At 32.2% G+C, this 20626-nt stretch overlaps 1 protein-coding gene across 1 annotated transcript in view; it reads left to right on the forward strand.

The window, feature by feature from the left end:
• The window catches only part of LOC143245360 (nose resistant to fluoxetine protein 6-like), a 103572-nt gene that overhangs the window by 74958 nt on the left and 7988 nt on the right, over nt 1–20626 (forward strand). Inside the window, exons 5-11 of the mRNA XM_076491605.1 lie at nt 3179–3285; nt 7673–7843; nt 9891–9984; nt 14017–14109; nt 16706–16918; nt 17249–17350; nt 19790–19912. Coding sequence (XP_076347720.1) covers nt 3179–3285; nt 7673–7843; nt 9891–9984; nt 14017–14109; nt 16706–16918; nt 17249–17350; nt 19790–19912 — 903 coding nt within the window. The remainder of the gene's footprint in view (nt 1–3178; nt 3286–7672; nt 7844–9890; nt 9985–14016; nt 14110–16705; nt 16919–17248; nt 17351–19789; nt 19913–20626) is intronic.

A 20626-nucleotide genomic window follows, 5' to 3' on the forward strand; every position in this document is an offset into this window, starting at 1 on the left:
CTGTTGGTTGTGAGGTCTTTAAAGTGGGATCAACTAGTTCCCTGGTTTTAGTAAAGAATGGGAAGCTGTTGGTTGTGAGGTCTTTAAAGTGGAATCTACTGGTTTCCTGGTTTTAGTAAAGAATGGGGAGCTGTTGGTTGTGAGGTCTTTAAAGTGGGATCTACTAGTTTTCTGGTTTTAGTAAAGAATGGGAAGCTGTTGGTTGTGAGGTCTTTAAAGTGGGATCTATTAGTTCCTTGGTTTTAGTAAAGAATGGGAAGCTGTTGGTTGGGAGGTGTTTAAAGTGGAATCAACTAGTTCCCTGCTTTTAGTAAAGAATGGGAAGCTGTTGGTTGTGAGGTCTTTAAAGTGGGATCTACTAGTTCCCTGGTTTTAGTAAAGAATGGGAAGCTGTTGGTTGTGAGGTCTTTAAAGTGGAATCTACTAGTTCCCTGGTTTTAGTAAAGAGTGGGGAGCTGTTAGTTGTGAGGTCTTTAAAGTGGAATCTACTAGTTTCCTGGTTTTAGTAAAGAATGGGGAGCTGTTGGTTGTGAGATCTTTAAAGTGGGATCAACTAGTTCCCTGGTTTTAGTAAAGAGTGGGGAGCTGTTGGTTGTGATGTCTTTAAAGTGGAATCTACTAGTTCCCTAGTTTTAGTAAAGAATGGGGAGCTGTTGGTTGTGAGGTCTTTAAAATGGAATCTTAGTTTTCTGGTTTTAGTAAAGAATGGGGAGCTGTTGGTTGTGAGGTCTTTAAAGTGGGATCAACTAGTTCCCTGGTTTTAGTAAAGAATGGGAAGCTGTTGGTTGTGAGGTCTTTAAAGTGGGATCAACTAGTTCCCTGGTTTTAGTAAAGAATGGGAAGCTGTTGGTTGTGAGGTCTTTAAAGTGGAATCTACTAGTTTCCTGGTTTTAGTAAAGAATGGGGAGCTGGTGTTTGTGAGGTCTTTAAAGTGGGATCTACTGGTTCCCTGGTTTTAGTAAAGAATGGGGAGCTGTTGGTTGTGAGGTCTTTTAAAGTGGAATTTTCCAGTTTCCTGGTTTTAGTAAAGAATGGTGAGCTGTTGGTTGTGAGGTTTTTAAATTGGAATCTACTTGTTTCCTGGTTTTAGTAAAGAATGGGGAGCTGTTAGTTGTGAGGTCTTTAAAGTGGGATCTACTAGTTCCCTGGTTTTAGTAAAGAGTGGGGAGCTGTTGGTTGTGAGGTCTTTAAAGTGGGATATACTAGTTCCCTGGTTTTAGTAAAAAATGGGGAGCTGTTGGTTGTGAGGTCTTTAAAGTGGGATCTACTAGTTTCCTGGTTTTAGTAAAGAATGGTGAGCTATTGGTTGTGAGGTCTTTAAAGTGGAATCTACTAGTTCCCTGGTTTTAGTAAAGAGTGGGGAGCTGTTGGTTGTGAGGTCTTTAAAGTGGGATATACTAGTTTTCTGGTTTTAGTAAAGAATGGGGAGCAATTGGTTGTGAGGTCTTTAAAGTGGAATCTACTAGTTCCCTGGTTTTAGTAAAGAGTGGGGAGCTGTTGCTTGCGAGGTCTTTAAAGTGGGATCTACTAGTTTCCTGGTTTTAGTAAAGAATGGGGAGCTGTTGCTTGCGAGGTCTTTAAAGTGGGATCTACTAGTTCCCTGGTTTTAGTAAAGAATGGGGAGCTGTTGGTTGTGAGATCTTTCTGAGTTTTATAAATGTTGTACACTTAAGGAATCACTCAAATATTATAGTTTATTTTATAGATTCTTTTGCCCCTAGTGAGCAACAATAAATCTCTAGTCTTGTAGCACAAAAAATAGAGTTTCTATACCCGTCTTGATACAGTTCAAATAGCATATTGCATAAAGTTTGCTCTTACTAGTAAACAAATAAATGTTTTCATAGAAAGAAAAGTGATATAAATTTAAATGCGAAAATTGGATTAGAAAACTATACTAAACTTTCTACTTCAACATTTTACTTCAACTTTATACCTCAACTTGATACATCAACTTTATACTTCAACTTTATAATCAACTTTATACATCAACTATATACCTCAACTTAATACTTCAACTTTATACATCAACTATATACTTCAACTTTATACATCAACTTTATACATCAACTATATACCTCAACTTAATACTTCAACTTTATACATCAACTATAAACTTCAACTTTATACATCAACTTTATACATCAACTATATACCTCAACTTAATACTTCAACTTTATACATCAACTATATAATTGAACTTTATACATCAACTATATACTTCAACTTTATACATCAACTATATACCTCAACTTAATACTTCAACTTTATACATCAACTATATCCTTCAACTTTATACATCAACTATATACTTCAACTTAATACTTCAACTTTATACCTCAACTTTATACTTCAACTTTATAATCAACTATATGCTTCAACTTTATACATCAACTTTATACATCAACTATATACTTCAACTTTATATTTCAACTTTATACATCAACTTTATACATCAACTATATACTTCAACTTTATACATCAACTTTATACATCAACTATATACCTCAACTTTATAATCAACTATATACTTCAACTTTATACAGCAACTTTATACTTCAAATTTATAATCAACTATATACTTCAACTTTATACACAAACTATATACTTCAACTTTATACATCAACTTTATACTTCAACTTTATACATCAACTTTATACTTCAACTTTATACATCAACTATATACTTCATCTATATACTTCAACTTTATACATCAACTTTATACATCAACTATATACTTCAACTTTATACATCAACTATATACCTCAACTTTATACTTCAACTTTATACACCAACTTTATACATCAACTTTATACACCAACTATATAACTCAACTTTATACTTCAACTTTATACATCAACTTTATACTTCAACTTTATTAAATGAAATGTTAATTATTAAGAGTCACAATATATATATATACTAAAGACTTGGTCTCTTGATTCGAATTTAGATATTCTTTGCAATGTAAGCATACCCAGTATTTATATATTAGTTACAATATATATTCAATAAATATGTGTAACACCTTTTGCTTCTTCAATCAACTTTCATGAATTTTACTCTGAGATTTTTGTAAAGAACAAATATTATTTCTTGATTTTCAAATAATAAATTATCTTTCTCTTTATTACATTTGAAAACAATTTTAGAATTATTTTGTTATTGGTAATTTCAGGTGCGTTTTTGGAATTTTGGGAATATTTATTCTAGTTGGAACTGCCTATGACATATTGTCATTTTATTGCTGCGAGAACCGCATAAGGAACAAACGTTCGCCACGAGGTTAGTATGAACAATCTGAAGTTGGTACACTTTAAACTGTAGCTGTTCTACGTGAAAATAATATAAATTTTACATTAAAAATCATGTAAGGAAAAAATCAGAGTTCGCACATTTCTGTCAAAAGTAAAGCGAAAAAAATGTTAAACTTATTTCATTGATCAATAAACTTTGTAGTGAAAACCGTTTCAACTATACTGATCAGCCATAAACAAATTATTATGTCTTAGAAATTCTATTCTTTTTTTGTAAGTAGAAAGTAACACTTTAAGACCTAACTGACTAACCTGGTCCGGCATGGCCAAGCGCGTTAAGGCGTTCGACTCGTAATCCGAGGGTCACGGGTTCGAATCCAGGTCGCACCAAACATGCTCGCCCTTTCAGCCGTGGGGCCGTTATAATGTGACGGTCAATCCCACTATTCATTGGTAAAAGAGTAGCCCAAGAGTTGGCGGTGGGTGGTGATAACCAAGCTGACTTCCCTCTAGTCTTAACACTGCTAAATTAGGGATGACTAGCGCAGATAGCTCTCTAGTAGCTTTGCGCGAAATTCAAAACAAACAAATTGACGAACCTGGTTTTGGAATTCTGTAGCGTTTGAAAACATTTTCCTATGTTAAACGTTAGTGACTCTTTCTAGTCAAAGAACTTCTTACAATCCGCTAAGTTTCAAATTTCCTTATCTTCCCCTATATCTTGCTGATTAGCGTTTTCTAATGAAAATAAGAATTCACTTTTGGAAAATCGTTTTTAATGTATGAGCTCTTAGTAATATGGTTCGGCATGGCAAGGTGGTTAGTGAGCTCTTAGTAATATGGTTCGGCATGGCAAGGTGGTTAGTGAGCTCTTAGTAATATGGTTCGGTATGGCAAGGTGGTTAGTGAGCTCTTAGTAATATGGTTCGGCATGGCAAGGTGGTTAGTGAGTTCTTAGTAATATGGTTCGGCATGGCAAGGTGGTTAGTGAGTTCTTAGTAATATGGTTCGGTATGGCAAGGTGGTTAGTGAGTTCTTAGTAATATGGTTCGGTATGGCAAGGTGATTAGTGAGTTCTTAGTATTATGGTTCGGCATGGCAAGGTGGTTAGTGAGCTCTTAGTAATATGGTTCGGCATGGCAAGGTGGTTAGTGAGTTCTTAGTAATATGGTTCGGCATGGCAAGGTGGTTAGTGAGTTCTTAGTAATATGGTTCGGCATGGCAAGGTGGTTAGTGAGCTCTTAGTAATATTGTTCGGTATGGCAAGGTGGTTAGTGAGCTCTTAGTAATATGGTTCGGTATGGCAAGGTGGTTAGTGAGTTCTTAGTAATATGGTTCGGCATGGCAAGGTGGTTAGTGAGTTCTTAGTAATATGGTTCGGTATGGCAAGGTGGTTAGTGAGCTCTTAGTATTATGGTTCGGTATGGCAAGATGGTTAGTGAGCTCTTAGTAATATGGTTCGGCATGGCAAGGTGGTTAGTGAGTTCTTAGTAATATGGTTTGGTATGGCAAGGTGGTTAGTGAGCTCTTAGTAATATGGTTCGGTATGGCAAGGTGGTTAGTGAGTTCTTAGTAATATGGTTCGGTATGGCAAGGTGGTTAGTGAGTTCTTAGTAATATGGTTCGGCATGGCAAGGTGGTTAGTGAGTTCTTAGTAATATGGTTCGGCATGGCAAGTTGGTTAGTGAGTTCTTAGTAATATGGTTCGGCATGGCAAGGTGGTTAGTGAGTTCTTAGTAATATGGTTCGGCATGGCAAGGTGGTTAGTGAGTTCTTAGTAATATGGTTCGGTATGGCAAGGTGGTTAGTGAGCTCTTAGTATTATGGTTCGGCATGGCAAGGTGGTTAGTGAGCTCTTAGTATTACGGTTCAGCATGGCAAGATGGTTAGTGAATTCTTAGTAATATGGTTCGGCATGGCAAGATGGTTAGTGAATTCTTAGTAATATGGTTCGGCATGGCAAGATGGTTAGAGCGCTTAACTCGCAATCTGACGGTCGCAGATTTGAATATCCGGTCCCACCAATTTTGTTCGCCCTTTCAGCCGTGAGAGTGTTATAATGTTACAGTAAATCGCACTATTCGTTTATTATGGAGTAGCCCACGAGTTGACGGTTGGTGGTGATAACTAGCTGCCTTCTCTCTAGTTTTTCACTACTACATTAGGGACTCTTAAAGCAGATAGCTCTCGTATAACTTTGTGGGAAATTCAAATTCAATAACTTAATAATATAAAAATGATAACTTCTTATGTATAGCCCTTGTACTTCAACTAGATAATTGAGCTTACTCCCATTATAAATCTTGTAAAGAAGCAAATAATGCAATTCTAATAATATCAAAAATAAATTTGGAAGACAATCTGGGTAAGCTGTTGGTGTTACATGAACCAAGAGATAAGACACCACAAACAGTTTGAAATGGTAGTAATTAAAAGTGATTGGAATGACCAAGGAATAAGACACCACAAACAGTTTGAAATGGTAGTAAATAAAAGTGGTTGGAATGACCAAGAGATAAAACACCACAAACAGTTTGAAATGGTAGTAAATAAAAGTGGTTGGAATGACCAATAGATAAGACACCACAAACAGTTTGAAATGGTAGTAATTAAAAGTGCTTGGAATGACCAAGAGATAAGACAACACAAACAGTTTGAAATGGTAGTAATTAAAAGTGGTTGGAATGACCAAGAGATAAGACACCACAAACAGTTTGAAATGGTAGTAATTAAAAGTGGTTGGAATGACCAAGAGATAAGACACCACAAACAGTTTGAAATGGTAGTAAATAAAAGTGGTTGGAATGACCAAGAGATAACACACCACAAACAGTTTGAAATGGTAGTAATTAAAAGTGGTTGGAATGACGATTATTTAACTTCCAATCAGGAACAGAAGTTTCTAGAACTTCAGTAAACAAAACTGTATAACAGTTTATTTACAGGATATGTAGATATATATATGTAGATATGTGGATATATATATATGTAGATATGTGGATATATATACATGTAGATATGTGGATATATATATATGTAGATATGTGGATATATATATATGTAGATATATACATGTAGATATGTGGATATATATATATGTAGATATGTGGATATATATATATGTAGATATGTGGATATATATATATGTAGATATGTGGATATATATATATGTAGATATATACATGTAGATATGTGGATATATATATATGTAGATATATACATGTAGATATGTGGATATATATATGTAGATATGTGGATATATATATGTAGATATGTGGATATATATATATGTAGATATGTGGATATATATATATGTAGATATGTGGATATATATATATGTAGATATGTGGATATATATATATGTAGATATGTGGATATATATATATGTAGATATGTGGATATATATATATTTAGGGCCCTGCGAAGCTTCGAGATTCAATTGCAAATTGGAATTAAGGCTCCGATTCGATTCGTTAACTAAGGCTCTGATTGGGCTCGTTAACTAAGGCTCCGATTCGATTCGTTAACTAAGGCTCCGATTCGATTCGTTAACTAAGGCTCCGGTTCGATTCGTTAACTGAGGCTCCAATTCGATTCGTTAACTAAGGCTCCGATTCGATTCGTTAACTAAGGCTCCGATTCGATTCGTTAACTAAGGGTCTGATTCGATATTTTCGTGTCTACATCACGTCCGATAATTTGGTTTTTAATTAAGTCTATATACTGGAACTTACTAACAGTTTCATTTCATTCTTCGTCCAGGTGTTTAGTACATCTTATCTTTTGTTTTAGAAAGGTCTAATTTGTCTTTTGTTCTAAGAAAGACATGCTTTTATACTCATTACTAATTAGGGGGTAGAAACACTACTACTACTGCTACATAAATAATTTTCTATTCTATTTAAAATGTAATTCAGCCTATGATCTTTATATACATATACATACCATATAATCTTTATATATATATATACCCTATAATCTTTATATATATATATACACTCTATAATCTTTATATATATATATACCCTATAATCTTTATATATATATATACACTCTATAATCTTTATATATATATATATACCCTATAATCTTTATATATATATATACTTAATAATCTTTATATATACACACAGAGTCAATTGTATTCATAATCTAATTCGAATAAATCATCTTAGATTCCTGCTAGAACGTGAAAGTATTGTTAGCATTTCGTCACTGATTTTAGGTTGCATTACACGTGTTGTGTTGTTTGTATAGAGAGGTTTTTGTCTTGTGAAAAAGACCTGGAGAGCTATTTGTCATTGGAAGCTTGTTAAATGTATACACGTGAATGTAATTAAATGGCACGTGATTTAATATTGTTGTTTTGATAGACATTCATTATTTTATTAATTACTATGAACACGTCTTTTCAGGCACATTCACCAGAATACTGACATCTCTGTCGTTTAACAGTAACATTTCCAAAGTCCTAGAAACCAAAACATCTTTGGACAAACTAGAAGGTCTGCACGGTCTCAGAGCTCTCAGTATGACGTGGATTATATCAGGAAACATCTTTTTGTGTATCAAATACCAGATTTTCCGTACGTATGGTTGTTTAAAATAGTTATTTTAATTGTATTGAGTGTTTAACAAATAAACACATATTTTCGATAAATGTCAGCTCGTAGAGCATGAAACAGCTAAGACTAATATATGTTTGTATAAAAGGTAAACATTTGCTATTCTATTAAGCAGGTTATGGTTTGTTTAATGCTTACACCTTATCTATTAGATATGGTCATCATCTGATTAACGACATATATTTAACTGGCCCCTTAATGCTAGAAACACCCGTGAAGAGAAATTTCTTCAGAAAATACTGTTATTACGTTCCAATTACACATGAATATATTGTTGAAAATCTACATGAACTTCTCTTGTGTGGTCTGTATCAACGTGTTATCAATTTTTGAAACATATCGACAAGGGGTTTTGTAATGGTAGACTCCAAGGATTAGTATAATCAAAGTTAAGCCTATATGTTATTGTTAACGCAGATTTCTAGTTCTATTTTTGCCTTGTTTCGGGATTTTAGTAAACTATATTTATTTTTTAGTGAACAAAGATTATCATACAGAAAGGCTGCTATGCCGATGTTACTTTAATTTAACAGTTCCAAGGATAATCCAATATTTCACGATAGTTTTTTCACTTCTCATAAAGACGTAAAATGACTTTTTAATCGATTAAAAACATTTTCATTTTAATTAACATTCGAAGAAACTGTTGTCAACTTTACTCGGTAGTTAGTTCGTGAATACAGTATAATTCAAATATTTATTCACATTAAATTGAATTAAATTTCTCTTAAATTAGTATACGATCATATTGGTAAGTCTTAGGATAACCCTAACACTCGTAACCCAACATCAACAGCAACAAATATAATAACAAGAAAGTAGATTAAGGTTAGTCTTTGAGTACTGAGTCATTACAGTATTGTGATCATGACAGCTAAACCGTTCCTGCTCCTGCGTGAAATCACTCCTATTCAAACACTAAAGTAACTTTAACCTCTTTTAGGCCATGTTTGTTTTCTCCTACATTCACAGGACCATATCTATTATATTTAAATAATAGTTAAGCTAATAAATTTCAAAAATGAATCTCATATTGCAAATGTCTGTTTTTAGACACGTGTTTCGGAGTGAGTTTTCTCAAAGATCTCAAAATTCAAGTTTATTTGTTTTTAATATCAAAACCCTTGACAACAAACTATCAACCAATCATAACATTAGATTTAATTATGCCTTACAGGTAACAGTTAATTTTCGTAACAATCTATTATGTAAACAGATAGCTTGTGTTAAATCAAATTTCAGAAGAACACTGAAGTGATGGTTGAAGGCCGGTAACAGATATTTTAAGCATCTAATAGGTATAAAAGCAACAATATTAAAATCAACTTATCTATAACAAGTATTTATTGTTAAAAATAGATATACAAACAAAACCATAACAATGGTAGCTACAAAGACACTTGCTCCCTCTGTGGTCAGAAATTCAATATTAAAGCAGCGTCACGCTACCTGCACAAATAAATGCACTGTGAAAAAACATTTATAATTTGAAGAATTAAAACTTATCTTCTGACCAATGCTAAACTCCTCTAGTGTGTAAATCAAATCGTGTTAAATCACACGAATTCTGAGCAGATTTGTTAACAAAGAATTTGTAAACACGTGTGCAAAAGTGACACAATTAATTAACCAACAATATCACCCAACTACACTTTACATAAGTAAAGTTTTGGACGAGCATCTTACCCGTTATGTTTAATTAAGAATAAATACTCATAAAACCAACCTTTTATTTGTATATCAAAGCTAGAAATACTGTATAGGTGATCTTGCTTTTGACCATGGGTAATTTCAGTTATTAGTTATATTTTCTCGTTAAGAAGTGGCTATTTCATACACAAGTACAAACGAATATCTAAAGGTAAGCTTAAACCTATTAGTCTAATTGAAATATAAAAAAACTCCTTTATAAGTTTCTCGCTTCTTAGAAATGATACACATGCGAAACCAACGTGAAAAGCCAAAACATATGTATATGTTAATTTATCTGGTTTTGTTTTTTTTACAGGACAGCTGTTGAAAGCTGTGAGTTTTTCCGGTGATTTGGCGTTTCAGCCTTTCCTCAGTTCTACTCTTGCCCTAGACACTTTCTTCCTCTCCAGGTAATTAACTGATGATTAGTAATAGACACTTTCTTCCTCTCCAGGTAATTAACTGATGATTAGTAATAGACACTTTCTTCCAATCCAGGTAATTAACTGATGATTAGTAATAGACACTTTCTTCCTCTCTAGATAATTAACTGATGATTAGTAATAGACACTTTCTTCCTCTCCAGGTAATTAACTGATGATTAGTAATAGACACTTTCTTCCAATCCAGGTAATTAACTGATGATTAGTAATAGACACTTTCTTCCTCTCTAGATAATTAACTGATGATTAGTAATAGACACTTTCTTCCTCTCCAGGTAATTAACTGATGATTAGTAATAGACACTTTCTTCCTCTCCACGTAATTAACTTATGATTAGCACCAGAAACTTTCTTCCTCTCCAGATAATTAACTGATGATTAGTACCAGAAACTTTCTTCCTCTCCAGATAATTAACTGATGATTAGTAATAGACACTTTCTTCCTCTCCAGGTAATTAACTGATGATTAGTACTAGACACTTTCTTCCTCTCCAGATAATTAACAGATGATTAGTACTAGACATTTCTTCCTCTCCAGATATTTAACTGATGATTAGTAATAGACACTTTCTTCCTCTCCAGGTAATTAACATGATTAGTAATAGACACTTTCTTCCTCTCCACGTAATTAACTTATGATTAGTATTAGACACTTTCTTCCTCTCCAGATAATTAACTGATGATTAGTACCAGAAACTTTCTTCCTCTCCAGGTAATTAACTGATGATTAGTAATAGACACTTTCTTCCTCTCCAGGTAATTAACTGATGATTAGTAATAGACACTTTCTTCCTCTCTAGATAATTAACTGCTGATTAGTAATAGACACTTTCTTCCTCTCTAGATAATTAACTGCTGATTAGTAATAGACACTTTCTTCCTCTCCAGGTAATTAACTGATGATTAGCAATAGACACTTTCTTCCTCTCTAGATAATTAACTGATGATTAGTAATAGACACTTTCTTCCTCTCCAGGTAATTAACTGATGATTAGTACTAGACACTTTCTTCCTCTCCACGTAATTAACTTATGATTAGTACCAGAAACTTTCTTCCTCTCCAGATAATTAACTGATGATTAGTACCAGAAACTTTCTTCCTCTCCAGATAATTAACTGATGATTAGTAATAGACACTTTCTTCCTCTCCAGGTAATTAACTGATGATTAGTACTAGACACTTTCTTCCTCTCCAGATAATTAACTGATGATTAAAACTAAACACTTTCTTCCTCTCCAGATAATTAACTGATGATTAGTACTAGACACTTTCTTCCTCTCCAGATAATTAACTCATGATTAGTACTAGACACTTTCTCCCTCTCCAGATATTTAACTCATGATTAGTACTAGACACTTTCTCCCTCTCCAGATATTTAACTAATGATTAGTACCAGACACTTTCTTCCTCTCCAGGTAATTAACTGATGATTAGTACTAGACACTTTCTTCCTCTCCAGATAATTAACTCATGATTAGTACTAGACACTTTCTCCCTCTCCAGATATTTAACTCATGATTAGTACTAGACACTTTCTCCCTCTCCAGATATTTAACTAATGATTAGTACTAGACACTTTCTTCCTCTCCAGATAATTAACTGATGATTAGTACTAGACACTTTCTTCCTCTCCAGATATTTAACTGATGATTAGTACTAGACACTTTCTTCCTCTCCAGATAATTAACTGAAGAATAGCACTAAACACTTTCTTCCTCTCCAGATAATTAACTGATGATTAGTACTAGACACTTTCTTCCTCTCCAGATAATTAACTGATGATTAGTACTAGACACTTTCTTCCTCTCCAGATAATTAACTCATGATTATTACTAGACACTTTCTTCCTCTCCAGATATTTAACTGATGATTAGTACTAGACACTTTCTTCCTCTCCAGATAATTAACTGATGATTAGTAATAGACACTTTCTTCCTCTCCAGGTAATTAACTGATGATTAGTAATAGACACTTTCTTCCTTTCCACGTAATTAACTTATAATTAGTACTAGACACTTTCTTCCTCTCCAGATAATTAACTGATGATTGGTACAAGAAACTTTCTTCCTCTCCAGATAATTAACTGATGATTAGTAATAGACACTTTTTTCCTCTCCAGGTAATTAACTGATGATTAGTAATAGACACTTTCTTCCTCTCTAGATAATTAACTGATGATTAGTACTAGACACTTTCTTCCTCTCCAGATAATTAACTCATGATTAGTACTAGACACTTTCTTCCTCTCCAGATATTTAACTAATGATTAGTAATAGACACTTTCTTCCTCTCCAGATATTTAACTGATAATTAGTAATAGACACTTTCTTCCTCTCCAGGTAATTAACTGATGATTAGTAATAGACACTTTCTTCCTTTCCACGTAAATAACTTATAATTAGTAATAGACACTTTCTTCCTTTCCACGTAATTAACTTATAATTAGTACTAGACACTTTCTTCCTCTCCAGATAATTAACTGATGATTGGTACAAGAAACTTTCTTCCTCTCCAGATAATTAACTGATGATTAGTAATAGACACTTTCTTCCTCTCCAGGTAATTAACTGATGATTAGTAATAGACACTTTCTTCCTCTCCAGATAATTAACTGATGATTAGTACTAGACACTTTCTTCCTCTCCAGATAATTAACTCATGATTAGTACTAGACACTTTCTTCCTCTCCAGATATTTAACTAATGATTAGTACTAGACACTTTCTTCCTCTCCAGATAATTAACTGATGATTAGTACTAGACACTTTCTTCCTCTCCAGATATTTAACTGATGAATAGTACTAGACACTTTCTTCCTCTCCAAGTGATTAAAGACTGTAATGAAATAAATTCAAACGTATTTTGCAAATAAAGCATTTTATTCTGATGTAAATAAACATTCGTTGTTTGGATCTGATATAATATAACATTCGTTGTTTAGATCTGATATAATATTTACTTTGATGTCAAAGATGCTTAATGTTTCTCAGTACTGTAGAAAGAATAAATCATAAAATATTATTAAAAAGGAGTAACTGATTTCTCTTGTTTCAAAATTTGATTATAATCAGATTTTCCATTCACGCTATAATTAGATTGAGTTGTGTAAAATAATTAAGTGTTTCGTTCCTTTCCTTGGAAAAAAGTTCATTTTAAACTATCAGTTTGTTGTTTAACTGAATAGCACGAACGTAGTGTAACTGATTATAACCAGTTGATTTAAAAACAATAATTAGACGATTTTTCATGAGAAACCTTTACACTTTGTTTAGTTCCTAAATAAGGATAAACTCGAATGAACACAGTGGTTTTTAATTATTGAGGAATACCATAAAAGTATCTTTATTTTTTAACTAGAAAAACATTCTAAACACTGTAATGTTTAACTTCAAAGCAATTACTGTGAATGTGTCTGTATTTTTATTACCCAAATAATTTTCCTAAGAACAAACTACAATGAACATGTCTTTTCTTATTCTTATTGCAATAATGTCTTTACAGAAAATAGCACTATGGTTATTGAGCAGTGAAATAGTTTTAATAGAACAAATATTACAGATTTTCCTTTTACTCACTAAAATCCATAACTTCAGCAAAATTACTATAATTTTTTAAAAATATTTATTCAGTGTTTCTTAGAGACATCGATACAAATATATTTTCCTGGTAACATTGTTTCACTCTAAGAACAGTCTACTCTAAATATATCTTTATTGTTGTCATTGAAGGAATATTTAGATCAACAACTCTGAACAAGTATATACAAAAATTACTACAACAGAACAAACTATATTATGAACACATATTTATTATTTTTAATGTAATAATGTTTCTGCAGTATAAATTGTCATAATCGTGTTTTCATTTTTCTTTAAATACTTACATGTTCTCATAGCACAAACTTGTCGCCACTATTTATGTAAATATGGTTTTTGTTCGAGATACATTTTTGGTAAACAATAAATCGTAATCTATGATTCAAATTTCATTTTTATGCAGTGGACTCCTCACGTCGTACGTCATTTTGAAACCAACTTATGAATCAGAACGAAAAACAACTCTTTTAATGCTTCTTCTCCACAAAATATACAGGTAAGTCTACTAACTTACAAAATATACAGGTAAGTCTACTAATTTACAAAATATACAGGTAAGTCTACTAATTTACAAAATATACAGGTAAGTCTACTAACTTACAAAATATACAGGTAAGTCTACTAATTTACAAAATATACAGGTAAGTCTACTAACTTACAAAATATACAGGTAAGTTTACCAACATACATCTACAGGTAAGTCTACTAACTTATAAAATCTACATGTAAGTCTACTAACTTACAAAATCTACATGTAAGTCTACTAACTTACAAAATCTACAGGTAAGTCTACTAACTTATAAAATATACAGGTAAGTCTACTAACTTACAAAATATACACTTAAGTCTACTAACTTACAAAATATACAGGTAAGTCTACTAACTTACAAAATATACAGGTAAGTCTACCAATATACAACATCTACAGATAAGTCTACTAACTTACAAAATATACAGGTAAGTCTACTAACTTACAAAATATACTGGTAAGTCTACCAATATACAAAATATACTGGTAAGTCTACCAATATACAACATCTACAGATAAGTCTACTAACTTATAAAATATACAGGTAAGTCTACCAATATACAACATCTACAGATAAGTCTACTAACTTACAAAATATACAGGTAAGTCTACTAACTTACAAAATATACAGGTAAGATTACCAACATACATCTACAGGTAAGTCTACTAACTTACAAAATCTACAGGTACGTCTACTAACTTACAAAATCTACAGGTAAGTCTACTAACTTACAAAATATACAGGTAAGTCTACTAACTTATAAAATATACAGGTAAGTCTACTAACTTACAAAATATACACTTAAGTCTACTAACTTACAAAATATACAGGTAAGTCTACCAATATACAACATCTACAGATAAGTCTACTAACTTATAAAATATACAGGTAAGTGTAGTACCTCACTGTAAAAAGAAAGAAAATGAAGACATTGTCATAGACACAAATATATATTAAATGTAAAAATAAGATTTATTACGTTGTTAATCCAAATCCTTCCATTTTAGAAATTTGATCATACTTGAACTAATTCTTAGCATGCTGAACTGTGAATCGATTAGTACAGTAGTTGACGATAGATAACGGTGCTGATTAGGAACACCTATTTTGAAACCGTTCTTTTTTTTAGTTTTGTATAAAACTTTTGAAATAAATAAACAAAATTATAAATATATACCGTGCTTTTCACACCCGTGTTTCAGAAGTAAAACGATAAAACATGACGAGCTATAAAGTAACATTTAATTGCAAAATTTCAAATAGTTTACGTTTAGTATGTTGTGTAAAATCATGAATAATGTGTGCCCAGGAATACATGATCAACTTGGTGTTAATTCAAGATTTGGGAGGGAGGATCGTTTTATGTGTATTCAATCATGCTTCTCTATCTTCCTGCTTATCACATAAGGTCTTAAGAATATCATGACAGCTTCAGTGGTGAACAACGTACACTAACAAGGTGTTAAACTAAGCACAAGTGGTAAAGAACGTTTTAAAGAGACAAGTGGAAATAAAACCAGATAATCGCCATCAACGAATTGTCTTTAGTTGTTGTGAACACAACATTTCCAGATTTATCAAATCTGGTAGAATAGAATACCTTTACACTTACTTACAATCAACCAGATTGTATGTACATTTTATTCTCATAATTAAATAAAAAAATAACTTAATAAGTGGATTATTAGTTTGTTTGAATTTCATGCAAACCGACACGAAGACTATCTGCGCTAGCCGTCCTTAACTTAACAGTGTAAGACGAAAAGGAAGGCAGCTAATTATGACCACCCACCGTCATATTATGACGCCCCCACGGATGAAAATACGAACATATTTGGTGAGACGGGGATTTGAATCCGCGACCCTCAGATTTCTATGACGGGCTCTAATACGTGAAAGGTCGCAGATGTGGTGAGAATAGAAATGAAGACGTTTAGCAACTAACTTTAAATTTTGAATAAAGGCTGGTATATGTTAATATTATATTAATATACCGTCACACAAAACATGCTCGCTCTTTCAGCTGTGGGGGCGTTATAATGTGACAGTAAATCCCAGTATTCGTTTGTAAAAAAAGTAGCCCAAAAGTTGGCGGTGGGTGGTGATAACTAGCTGCCTTCCCTATAGTTTTACACTGCATAATTATGAACGACTAGAGCAGATAGCCCACGTGCAGCTTTGCGCGAAATTCAAAACAAAACAAACCAATATAAATATACAAAATGGCTTTCGTTCTAAAGACGAAATTAATAAATGTATATTGTATTGGGAAATGCTGATAAAAGTATGTGTTTTTAATATAACTTTAGTTACAGAGGTGATACACCAAAAACCATTCTAGACACTAGATGTTGTTTTGTTTGGTCACATATCAAAATATTTCTTTAGGTGCGTCACTAAACAAATGCGAAGAAATATTTTCAATCATTTGCTGATAATGATGTTGAAATTATAATAACTAAGCTATAGCCAACTATAACCATAAGTAATGTCAAGTTTATCTGTGTTTGTTTGTTTTTTCATTTATGGTAATGCAATAATTATCTGGTGTTTTTTTAACAGGATGGTTCCGGCTCACATGACGGTAATAGCACTAGCTATGTTGCTTCCACTGTTAGGTTCTGGACCTGTATGGCATGAGACAGTGGACCCTATAGTAACCAAGTGTCAGAAGTCATGGTGGGCCAATCTGTTGTTTATTAACAACATTGTTCTCTCGGCTAAAGACAGAGTATGTATTGGTGATTTCACGGCTCAGGGGTCGTGGATATTTAGGTGAAAAAAAATTATTTTATTATATATTAAAGTGCGGTGAATTCCATGGAGTTTTGTTTAAAATTGCCACATTTAAAAAACAATAATTTGCTCAGTATGACATGTAATAGAACACTGGTAAAATGTGACAGTTTGATTGAAAATACTTGTTTGAACTTTCTGAAAATTTCTTGTAATTAACCGGCAGTATCAATTTAAAACGTTATCAGCCAACATCATAATAATCAAACTTAATATATGATGGAACAAATAAAAATTTAATTTTTTTCTCAAGCAGATACGAACTAGTGTTTACAAGCTGTTTAATGAAAGACTTGTTTTTGATTTCAGTGTTTATTCTTTCCATGAACAGTGTTTAGAACACTCCTGGTACGTGGCTTGCGAACTACAACTCTTCGTCGTGTCAATGGCAGTAGTGTACCTAATGCAAAGGTAAGCTGTTATGACAAAATGATTTCGGGAAATCACAATGGAGAATCTGCGGTATAAATCACAAATTTTATATTAGAACAGATTGATTACGTCATTTGTAACGATTGATCTTGACAAGTTAAAACGTTTTTGTTTTTCCATTGTATTCCATTGTTAACCATTGGTTGTGTTTGTTTGAAGTTAACACAAAGTTACAGAAAGAGCTATGTATGCTCTACCTACCACCATGGGTATCGGAACCCGGATTTTGGCGTTATAAGTCCGCAGGCATACCGCTGTGTTACTGGGAGACCAAACCATTTGTATTTCAAAATAATCAAACCAATGGTATTCCAAAACAAACATGTGAAGTGGATAAAGTCGTTTGAACATTGTGCACATTACAAAATAACTGGTTTTTGAAACAATAGCTAGATATAAAGAAATTTGATATTTACTTAGGTTTAAGTTTGAATTGTGAATATTCGTACATAACTTGTAACGAATATATGCACGTGTTCTTTTTTTCAAATGTAAAAACGTAAAGTTAAACCCATATCATGTTTTACAATTCATTTTTGATTATTTCTATAGTTATACCTAAACTTGTTGGTGTTGATGGAATGGACCAATCAGAGAACGAGGTTATTTTTTCTTCCATTATAAACAATAACTTTCCAGTAACACTCAGTGGTGTTTATTTCTAGAATGTTAATAACTGCATAAAGTCAAAATTCGTACAGTTTTTATTTTAGCTAGTTAAGATTTTAGTTTTCAAAGTCAAATACGTGTACATTTACTACAGAAGTACTTAGTTAAACTGACTACATTAGAACTTCCACCTAATATTTAGTCAGACCATCCTTCTTTGCGAAGCATAGACTCAAAAAGATGTCAGAAGCCGCTGTATTTATTTTTAGTTGGTTCTTTAAAGAGGCTGTCATATATTTCACAGAATTAGAGTTCAGTTTAGTTTGAATGGCTGTAAATGTTATGCTAGCAAACTTATGGAGCTAGTAGCCCTTTATGACAGTTGATACCTGCCACGTAACGATAAGATAATCATTGAAATAATTACCACATTAGTGCACGACGTGTTGTTACCTCACGACCCTGAAGCTAGGTCTCATGATAGGCTTTTTCTGTGACAGGGGAAAAACATAGCAGTTGGAAATGTTATTTATTTGTTACAGAAGGAAAGTCTCGGGTTGAAACTAAAAATGAGAAAGTACCACGTGAAAAGTCTCAAAGAAGCCACTTGAAGAGAGATCCCTGAAATTGTACAAAAATAAGACTGCATATCTAACATTTGTATGGCTCAAATAATTACCTGACGTCGTCAGTTTATTTGTATGTAGAAATAAAAGGGGTTAAGTGACCTAACGTTTTAGAGAGGCATCTCATTAAAGTAGCTAGCTAGGGCATTTCATAAAATGTTAACATACCCGTCTGTTTCATGGTGACACATTTCTTGATTTGTTAAACATAAACTTAAGGTTCTGTTTTAACAACTAATGGTATCTAAAACTTAAGGTTCTGTTTTAACAACTTATGGTATCTAAAATTTTAGGTTCTGTTTTAACAACTAATGGTATCTAAAATTTAAGGTTCTGTTTTAACAACTAATGGTATCTAAAACTTAAGGTTATATTTTAACAACTAATGGTATCTAAAACTTAAGGTTCTGTTTCAACAACTAATGGTATCTAAAACTTAAAGTTCTGTTAAAACAACTAATGGTATCTAAAATTTAAGGTTCTGTGTTAACAACTAATGGTATCTAAAATTTAAGGTTCTGTTTTAACAACTAATAGTATCTAAAACTTAAGGTTATATTTTAACAACTAATGGTATCTAAAACTTAAGGTTCTGTTTTAACAACTAATGGTATCTAAAACTTAAGGTTCTGTTTCAACAACTAATGGTATCTAAAACTTAAGGTTCTGTTAAAACAACTAATGGTATCTAAAATTTAAGGTTCTGTGTTAACAACTAATGGTATCTAAAATTTAAGGTTCTGTTTTAACAACTAATAGTATCTAAAACTTAAGGTTATAGTTTAACAACTAATGGTATCTAAAACTTAAGGTTCTGTTTTAACAACTAATGGTATCTGAAACTTAAGGTTCTGTTTCAACAACTAATGGTATTTAAAACTTAAGGTTCTGTTAAAACAACTAATGGTATCTAAAACTTAAGGTTCTGTTTTAACAACTAATGGTATCTGAAACTTAAGGTTCTGTTTCAACAACTAATGGTATTTAAAACTTAAGGTTCTGTTAAAACAACTAATGGTATCTAAAACTTAAGGTTCTGTTTTAACAACTAATGGTATCTGAAACTTAAGGTTCTGTTTCAACAACTAATGGTATTTAAAACTTAAGGTTCTGTTAAAACAACTAATGGTATCTATAATTATATATATATATTTTTTTGAGAACCGGGGTTGTGTTATTGCAGAAAACCCAAACTCGGAATTCTACTGTCTTGCATGTTGACTATTCTAGCGGTCATAATAACAGGACTGTTGACCTTCTATTATGTCCTCCCACCCACTGTTCTTTTTGCTCAAGCTGACCAAAGGTAGGCAGAAAGAATTGAACAGATCACTGTTTTAAAACGTAAAATGTATACAAAATTAAATAACATTTAAGTGCAGTATATGTACGGTAGCTTTGTACTTGAAAAATATTATTCAGAACTAATGTAAACATTTGACTATATCTAGTTTATTAGAAGTTATTGAAAACATTTTACGAAACAAACAAACATCCAAATAAAAATGTTTCATGGATAAGTTATAAAAATAACTACATAACTCAACTATTATTTTAAAAGTTAAACAGTTTTAGTTATAATAAGCTATCAGTTAATAAAGGTAACAGTAAAGCTTAATGATGATTTATATTTAGTATATTTTATTTAAAGGGGAAGCTATACAACTGCTATATAACATCATAGTAAATCTAACGAAATATTTTATTTATGTTTATCTTTTCTCCCGCCAGTTTCAATCTTTTTTTTTTTTTTTTTTAACCGTAAACGTGGAAAAGCTGACATACAAAACGTAGGTAGCAGATTTGAGGAGCGCGAGATATATCTTTTACATGTTCAATTCCTCCTGTTATTGAATAGATTTAGGTGTCTATCAAATAAAGTCTATCACTTTTCTGTTACCTTCCGCCATTGAAGTGTATATGTAAATTTTGTATTAGTACTAGAAACTTTATTATAATGTTCATACAAATTAACTTCATCCAGTTTAATGAGGAAATTTATTTAAAAATAAAAAAATAT

Source organism: Tachypleus tridentatus, chromosome 2, assembly GCF_004210375.1.
Source record: "Tachypleus tridentatus isolate NWPU-2018 chromosome 2, ASM421037v1, whole genome shotgun sequence".
Classification (NCBI taxonomy): Eukaryota; Metazoa; Arthropoda; class Merostomata; order Xiphosura; family Limulidae; genus Tachypleus; species Tachypleus tridentatus.